Genomic DNA, 8,415 nt, shown 5'->3' with positions numbered 1-8,415 from the left:
ATGTATTAGCAGGAGAGGAGAGTGGTTAAAGAATTTGTGTTCCTCAGAGTTTGGCTTCGTTATTTGGTTGCTGGTTGAATGATAGGAAGCTGCTTAATCTCTCTGAGCCTGTTTGGTCATACCAGCAAGTATAAAATGATGTTTCTTCAAACTGTTGTGCTATATAAATGAGCCCAGGCATTGATAGGACATGGGCTAAAAAAAATAATTCACAGGTGAAGCCTGACTCTCAGTGTGATGGTATCTGGAGGCAGGGCCTTTGGGAGGTATTGGATAATGACTCTGGGACCCTCCTGAACAGGATTAGGGACCTTACCAAAGAGACCCCAAAGATCTCCCTCCCCTCTTCTACCCCGTGAATATGCAATGAGAAAGTGCTGCCTGGAAACTAGAATAGGCCCTCAGCGGCCCCTGAATCTGCTGGTGCTTTGATCTTGAACTTTCCAGCTTCCAGAACTGGGAGAAATAAATTGCTTTTGTTGATAGGCCACCGGGTCTCAGGCATTCTGTTACAGCAACCAAATGGACTGGATGCACAGCCTCGAGCCTGGCACGTGATAAGAGCTCCAGGTTCTGATTAGTATCGACAGGGTCAGAGAATCTTAGAGTTAAACATGACCACAGAGATCTAGTGTGTTCAGTGTCCCTGTTGTGACTTCTGGCACAAGAGGAATCAATGAAGGAAGAAGAGCCTGGGTGACTTCCCTGAGGAGCATCCTCTCTCCCCTGTGGGGGAGAAGCCCCCTGGCATTGCCCAGGCCTGGAAAAGGTGCATTAGCCATGGAGGGAGTTTGCAAATCTAAACCTCAAGCTCTACATTCTGCACGAACTGACACTTTGCGGAGGTCACAGTTGGTCCCTGTTGTCTGTAGGTCCCGGCAGGCTCCCCCCCCCCCCGCCGCCAGGAGAGCAGAGGAAGCACCCTCCCTCCCCTTGCCCTGATGTTTAATCAAAACTGTATTCAAAAATATGATTCCGGGAGATTATATTGGGAGATTTGCAGGAAGCTCTCAGTGGGGACAGAGATAGTGGCAACAGATTGTGGCTGGGGGTCTGAGGCTGGGATAATCACAGGCTCAGACAGGCCATTCTCAGGCTCTTTGCCTGGACCCCTGGAGCTCACCCTCGTTCTGGAGGAGACTCAGAGCACGGGATGGAGACCTAGATTATCTCAGAATTGCCAAGCCGGGGAAGGAAGAGGGGAGGGGGCTTGTCCAAGCTGCAGAACCAGGTAGAAATGCAACGGAGAAGGTAAAGCAGGTCTTGGGGACTCCAGACCACCCTCTTCAGCCTTCCTCATACCCCACTGTCTCCATCCAGTGAGGCCCAGGTCTTGGGAACAATTCTAGGCTGCTCTGGACTGGGACAGAGAGGAGCGGTCTCTGAGTCAAGAGATGGTTCCTGGAGCTGGAGAAGCAGCTCCCTGGGGGCCTGGGGACCAAGGTAGGGCAGCCCAGAGGGACCTCCTGTCCAGGTTCACAGTGGGTGCCTAAGGCTGAAGGGCTGCAGAAGAGCGAGGCAAGGTCCCCCACCAACCGACCTCTGCATTCTAGCCCCTGCTAAGCCACATGACCTTCGGTGTAGGCCACTCCCCTCCCCAACCTGTCCCATCCAGCTCTGACTCCGTGTGATGCGAAGGGACTCTCTCCCCTCCACCAACCGCTGGCTGGCGTATCCGGAGGGGTCTACCTGGCCCCCCAGGAGGGGGTGGGGTCGAGAGCGCCTTGAAAGAAACCTCGGGTTAAAGCTCTTTATTACAAGCGTTAATCCCGCAAAGCCGACTGGAAATAATGTTTATCTTTTCGCAGTTTAATTTTCCGGACCCTAAGCCGCGGGTCATCGAGGGCGACTGGAGTGTCCCCGGGGAGGCTGGGGATGGGACCAGCTGTTGCCCAGGAGCAAAAAAGAAGCAGGGAGGGGGGTCTCCCGGAGGGTGGGCGAGCAGGAGCCCGAAAAGGCGCCCAGAGTAGAAAGCTAAGGTCTGTTTCCACCAGGGAGGGACACGCATGACCCTGAGCCGGTCACCTGCTCCCCACGGGGCCTCAGTTGCCTCATCTGAAAAAGAGGTTTGTGTTTCTGTGATTCCTTAAGGACCCTCCCCACTCCGAGGGGGTCTGTTCTACAGAGAGGAAGAAGGGGTGGGGCCAGGGAGGGTCTGGGGACGACTCAGGTCAGTCTGCCCCGGTTCCTGCTCCCAACCTCCCCCTCCGCGGCTCCGCCCTGGCGATTCTTCTGGCTTCAGTGACCTCGGAGCTGATGTGGAAGACTGTCACCTAGCCCAGGGAGGGGCCTGGAGTGGGAGAAAAGGGTCCTGGAGGGATCCAGCCCAGCCCCTGGAGGCACACCCTGCTGGCTGCTTTGCCTCCAGCGGGGCACCACCCCCCCTCCACCACTCCCTGAGCTTTCCTCTGGGACACTGCCCTGTCCCTCCCCTGCCGCAGCAGTGCGTCTTCTGGCCAGCTAATCCCACCCCTCTGGACCCCAGGTGTGAACTGGGGCAGCCTTATCCAGCCTGCACCACACGTGCGCGTGCGCGGGCACCTGGGCATCTCTTGCATTCAACTCCCCCCATGAATCTGCAACCCCAGGAGGAACCTAGGACAAATGCTGCTCCTAAATATCCTGATGTCTACCGCTCCCCGTGTCACCTCCCACACCTGCCCACCAAGGGGGGCCTCAGCCTGGCTCAGCCGCTTGGTGGAAAAACTTTGGGTCTGCTACACCCCAGGCGCCCTGGGTGCCATTGCGGGTTGCCTTGTCCATTTCGACCCTTGCTGCCCTGTCCCCAGGGCTCCTGGCTGTGACCCACCCCGCCCTCCACCCTGACCTTTCTAGGCACCCCTGGCACAGATAGGCCGCACAGCTTAGGTTCAGCTTGATTATTTTTAAGGACACAAGGAGAGGGGAAGGGGAGAAGACGCAAGTGGTCCTTAGGGGCCAGCTCAGCCATAAAGCTACAAAGTGAGTGATCGGGGTGAGGGGCAGGAGTGAGCAGGAGAATGCACCGTCCAGGCCCTGCATCCAGAGAAGCAAGGCAGACCCCCTGGCTTCCCCCGCCTTCCTCAAGGTGCCCTGACACCTCCTCCTCCATCGGATCTGGGTGGGTGTAGATCTGTCCTGCCACCGGCTCTGTGTGCAAGGTCGGCTGCTACAGGAAGGTTTCTGTGTGTTTGTCTCTTAGGCAAAGTGAGAGCTCCTGGTCCCTGTCAAGGTCTGGCAGTTTCTTAGAGCAGAGGTGAGTTCAAAAAGTGGGTGTCCAAGATTCTTCTGCAAATCGCAGCCATTGCGCTAACCTGCTGAGAAAGGAAAGGTTGATTAAAACCCAAAGACCACTTGGTGATGATTCTTAGGAAATCCGAGGTCAGCTGTGTCTGGTCCACAGAGAAGCACAAGTCTAGAGGCAATTTGCTTGCCAGAGGTATTGCTGGGACTCTCCATGTATATATTCAAATAACAATGTAACCCAAGTTTCTAAACCAGTGGCTAATCCTGGGAGAAATTACTATGAAGAGCACACTCTGACAGTCATTGCTAAAAGTTGCCTAGTGCTGGGGAATGTCCCTTTGTGGGGTGAAATTCTCTTCCACCAGGTCCTTAGCACACAGAATAAACCAACTGGAAATGGGCAACACCAAGTGGCAGTCTAACCCTGCTTGGAAATGAGACTTTGAAGGTGAGTCCTCTCCAGGGACAGCACCAATCTCAGTTACGGAATGCAGGGACATGTCCATATCCTTAGGGATTTTAGTGGCCACTGAGAGGGCTGCAGCTGTACTTAAGCAGTGACCTTACACCTATAGAATGTGTCTGGCCCACCTTTTCAGAAGTCTCAGAAATCTCTGCTGCCTGTCCAGCCCTGGGTACCAGCACAACAGGAGACCAGCTGAAAGCCCCTTGTGCTAGACAAGTGTGGCAAAGCACACCTAGTGCATTTGGAAGAACCCTGGACCATGAATTCACAGGTTGTCCAACTTTCCAGCTTTCTATATGGATCCCAGGTCAATTTCTCTCATTACTATTATCTGGCTTTATAATGAAAGACTAGAACTTTCATCTCTAAGCATCCATTTGAAGGGGGAGCCGTGGGACAATCTCCGGCCAAATCTGAACCTGAGCTTGGCTGGGCAGGGTGGTGGGTGGGTGTCTTTTGGGCAGGCGCTCCCAGCGCCATTGGGGACCCACTACCTTCTGCTCCGGAGGGGTACTGGCACTGCACTGAAGGATCCCTCCTCCTCGGGCAGGGCGCACAGTTCAGCTGCAGCCCCTGAAGGGTAAACGTGGAGTTTCCGAAGGCTTTGGCTATGAGAGAAGACTCTTCGAAAGTGGGTCGCCGGGCGGGGCCTAGAGACTGTCCGGGAATCATATGGCACTCAGGACTCTGTGGCCTGGGCAGCGTTGAGGATGCACCTTCCACCGCGCTGGCTGCTGCGGTGTGCGCCAAAGACCAGATGCGCGGTTTCTCTGCGCATGGGTAGTGCATGATCATCGTGGGCCCCCCGGACTCCGCCGCAAGGAAGTCAGCTTCTCCCGACCCGCGGGGCTCACTGAAGGAGAAGCGGGGCGCCGCCAGGCCGCACTCCCTGCTCTCCACCCGGCCCTGCCGAGCTGCAGCGCAGGTCGCGGACAGCGACTGCGCGCCTTTCTGGAAGCCCGCCAGCCTGTCCACCGCAGTAACCACGGCCTCCTCCTCTTCGGCTTCCTCCTCGTCCTCCTCTTCCTCCAGGTCTTCCAGGTCACTCAGAGGGAGACCCTGCGCCTCCTGGCTAGCAGTACCGTCTGCAGGAAATCAAATCAAGAGCTAGTGAGAAAAGCCCAGGGCCCAGGGGAAATCCGCGGGAGTGCCCATCCCGGAGAAGCTTTTAGCAAGACGCACGCACCCCGCACTCAGGGTGTTCTCCGTAATTCACCACCTCTGCTAAGCCAGCCCTCACCCTGCCCCCGGGCTGCTCGCCCGCCCCAGGGAAACAATTCTTGCTCCAGGCTTGTCCCCACCCACCTCCCCTTGGAAGACTCGCCCTCCCTGAGAAGCCAAGGCAAAGCCACGGAGAGCCTGGATCTGCATAGTAAAAAGAAGGCAAAGGACTCTTTTCATCCAACTTTGGCATCCACAGGTGGCTGCCGTTACATTATTTAATTCAGCGAGTGTTTGCTGAGTGCCAACTAGGTGCCAGGCTTCATCTAGGTGTTGGGTATTTAGGGGACACAGTGGTAAGGCCTCTTCTGGTAGAGTTGGCTTTCCAGAGGGGTGTTGAGTGTGTGCATGTTCTTAGAGTGATAGATGGCCAAAGAAAGAAAGCAGGCTGATGTGACAGAGCATAACTGGGAAGCTACACGGGGGCTTGGATGCGGAGTTAACGATTTTGGGGGGCTTGACAGTTTGAAGTAGAGACTCAGCTGTTTCTGCAGGGAATTCCAGGAGGAGTGATGTGCATGGGCAAAGGCCCTGGGGTGAGTGCAGGGGATGAATGCCTTCAAAGAAAATCTGCCCCAAACTGCTGGATGGCTTGTGAAATCTATCAGGTGGCTGATGGGCATATGGGTACCTTTGGGGTCACTGTTTAGGCAGCCCAGAGACTCCTCTGCTCTGGTCTCTGCCCTCCTTTCCTCCCCGCCTTTGTTCTTGGGTGCCCAAGTCATCTTGTTCTCCTTCTTGAGGCGCCGGCGGGCGTTGGCGAACCAGGTGGACACCTGGGTGAGGGTCATCTTGGTGATGATGGCCAGCATGATCTTCTCGCCCTTGGTGGGGTAGGGGTTCTTGCGGTGCTCGTTGAGCCAGGCCTTGAGCGTGCTGGTGGTCTCCCGGGTGGCGTTCTTTCTGCGTCCAGCACCGCCCAGCTCTACCCCACCGAACCTGCAGGAAGAGCCCAGCTCAGTCTCTAGCCCTGGCTTCCGACAGGGGGCATGGGTCACCTGGAAGTGTGATTCTGCCCCTCCCTTTCCCTTCTTCCTCCCACCCCACCTCCCTTTCTGGCAGGAGGGAGCCAGCCATTTGCCCATCCTCACCGGTCATACTGGTACTGCCCCAGAGTCGGCTCATAGGGATAATAAGTTCCTGGTTGGGCCAAGCTGGGCGTAAAATTCCCCGCAGCCTCCTTAAATTCATACTGTGGATTCTGGTGGGAAAGGAAAAGAGAGTGGAGGACTCAGTGTGGGGAGGAGCTGGCAGCTGAGGTCAAGGACTCTGGTTCAGCCCCACCATGTGCATGGCTGTGCAACCTTGGACACAGTGTTTAACCACTCTCTGCCTCCGTTTCTCCCTGGTGAAACGGAAATGGTGATAACAGTACCCAGAGGTTGCAGGAGAAGACCATTTGGTAAAAGGCTAGGCAGGCTCCTGGGTTAAATACTAGCTGTTCTTACTGCCCTTACACACCAGTGGGGCTGCTTCCCAACTTTAGTCTTCTTCCAGAGCTATTCCTGACCCTCTGCACCTTTGTGACTTCAATCTCAACTTCCTCATCTGTAAGTGGAGAATATGGATGGCTTACCTACGTCACAGATATAATAGAACTACCAATGCTTTCTGAAGAGTACGTAAACCATCTGTAAATTCTGAAGTGCTCTGAAAGTATATTTTCCCCTTATACATGATCTGAACCATTTCCCTTCCTTAGGGCTCTGTGTCCCTCCTAGATTTTCCCTGGAGAGGACACTCTAGATTTCACCTGTCTCTGCTGCGCATGCCTCCAGTGCCTGCATGTCCTAGCAAGGTAGTCCCAGTTCCCACTTGACTCACCAGTGCCCCATACAGTGGGGGTGGCTCCGGTCCATAGGGCAGGTAGCCAGGGTAGCTCTGGGCAGCAGCATAGGGGGCCCCGTAGATGCCCAAGGCAGCACCCAGCTCAGGGCGGGTGCTGCCCAGCAGCCGGCTGTCATAAGGTGTGCAGCAAAGAGCGGGTGCTGGGGTGGAACTGGAGGCCACCTCTGAGACTGAACGTGGAGCAGCTTCAAAGCAAGTGGCGCTGGAACTTGCAGACACCAGAAACTACAAGAATGACAAAGAGGTCACTGGAGGTCAGAGACCCCCCCCCCCAACTCCCTGGAGCCAGAGAGAAGCAGGGAACTGCCAGGTCACTCCTTCCTTCCACTTTAACTAAATGCCCCCATTCTGCTAGCTGCTGGGACAGGAATTTTCCCAGGGGCAACTCATTCAAACTCCTCTTATAGATGTTCCTATGCCATTACTATGGTTCCAGAGTCCCAGGGGACTGGGGAAATGTGAAGGTCAGAAACCGCATTTAGAGACCAAACCTCTGTTCTCACCTCCATCTCTGCAAAGATAGAGCTAGAAGTTAGCCTTAAAGACCATCTCAACCTATCACCCCCACTCCTGTTTTATAGATAGGGAATGGAGGACCAAAGAGAGTCATAGACTTGTCCAAGATCACACAGCAGGTCAAAGGTCAAGCTGGTACCAAATCTCAGGAAAGTATTCCAGGCACTCTGGGGAGAAACTGAGTAACAGTGGTGGGATTTTCCCATGAGACTTTTGTCGCTGCGCAACATGCCCTCTCCTCCCCCACCACATTTGGTTTGGAAAATTGAGGGATCCAGAGGCAGAAAACTTGGATCAGCCCCAGGAAAGAGCAGGATAAGAATAGAGGTCAACAAATGAGCAACAATATGGAGAGATGGGCAGTGCTCTGTACTGGAAGTCCTCTTTCTCCCCCCCTGAGGGTCCTCTGGCCACCTCACACATCTGTAAAGAAAGGAGGCCTGACTGGAAGATCTCTGAGATCCCACCCACCTCGCTGAGCGCGTGGTCAGGGTGCCCACGTTTCCACGGTCACACGGTTTCCAGCATGCACTTGGGAATGGAACGTTCTCAGTCAGGGACTGGGGTGTCAGAGGAAGCTGTGATACACTACCCGGGCCTTGATCCCTCGGTCTTCCCCCAGGACACGGAGAGGAGAGAGCTCAGGGGTAGGCGCGCACCAGGCGGTCACCCCCTCCACCCAGGCTGCCCGCCATTCCCCATGAAGGCACTTCTTACCTGGGAAGCGCCGCCGTATGGGTGTCCGAAGTGCGGGAAGGACATAGTGGCTGTCCCTGTCCTGTCTCCCTCTTCCCTTAGGAGTTCCCTTCTCAGCCCCGCGGTTCGGTGCCCCTAGCCTTGTGGCGTCTGGTTTCCTTACACCGCTGCGAGTGCCCAGCGCCGGTTCCTTCGCCCGCTTGGAGCGACTGGAGGCAGAGCCGTGGGCAGCCCAGCTGCCGAGCCCTGCGCTCCGGAAGGCGCCCCTCCAGCCCGTAGGGTCCAGGAGACAGAAGGGCCCATGGATGGGCAGGGGAGGGAAGAAGGCGCAGGTTCCCAAGGGCGCTCGGTGGCGAGGTGAGGCTCCGCGCGGCGCCGGGCTGTGAAGCTCCCGAGGTGTCCCAGTCCTGGGTGGCCAGAGGCTCAATGTGACGTCACGGTAA

The 8,415-nt window shown here is 55.9% G+C and overlaps 1 protein-coding gene across 1 annotated transcript; it reads right to left on the bottom strand.

Annotated features, from left to right (window-relative positions):
- Positions 1 to 1,763: 1,763 nt before the first annotated feature.
- Positions 1,764 to 8,038, bottom strand: Irx6 (iroquois homeobox 6). Its single transcript, XM_026392290.2, has 6 exons — positions 7,994 to 8,038; positions 6,737 to 6,985; positions 6,004 to 6,113; positions 5,544 to 5,851; positions 4,186 to 4,776; positions 1,764 to 1,885 (listed from the first exon to the last, which is right to left on the bottom strand). The coding sequence occupies exons 1-6, from the start codon at positions 8,036 to 8,038 to the stop codon at positions 1,764 to 1,766; spliced, it is 1,425 nt and encodes a 474-aa protein (XP_026248075.2).
- Positions 8,039 to 8,415: the final 377 nt, after the last annotated feature.

Source organism: Urocitellus parryii, chromosome 15 (genome assembly GCF_045843805.1).
Source record: "Urocitellus parryii isolate mUroPar1 chromosome 15, mUroPar1.hap1, whole genome shotgun sequence".
NCBI lineage: Eukaryota > Metazoa > Chordata > Mammalia > Rodentia > Sciuridae > Urocitellus > Urocitellus parryii.
The sequence above is the reverse complement of the archived record's forward strand: the minus strand, read 5'-3'. Positions and strand labels throughout refer to the sequence as shown.

Coding starts and splice junctions, on each gene's coding strand:
- Irx6 (XM_026392290.2), bottom strand. CDS start 8,038: ATGTCCTTCCCGCACTTCGGACACCCATACGGCGGCGCTTCCCAG. Junction 5,852..6,003: donor GGGCAGTACCAGTATGACCG/GTGAGGATGGGC, acceptor CTCTTCCTGCAG/GTTCGGTGGGGTAGAGCTGG. Junction 4,777..5,543: donor CCTAAACAGTGACCCCAAAG/GTACCCATATGC, acceptor GATTTCCTGCAG/ACGGTACTGCTAGCCAGGAG.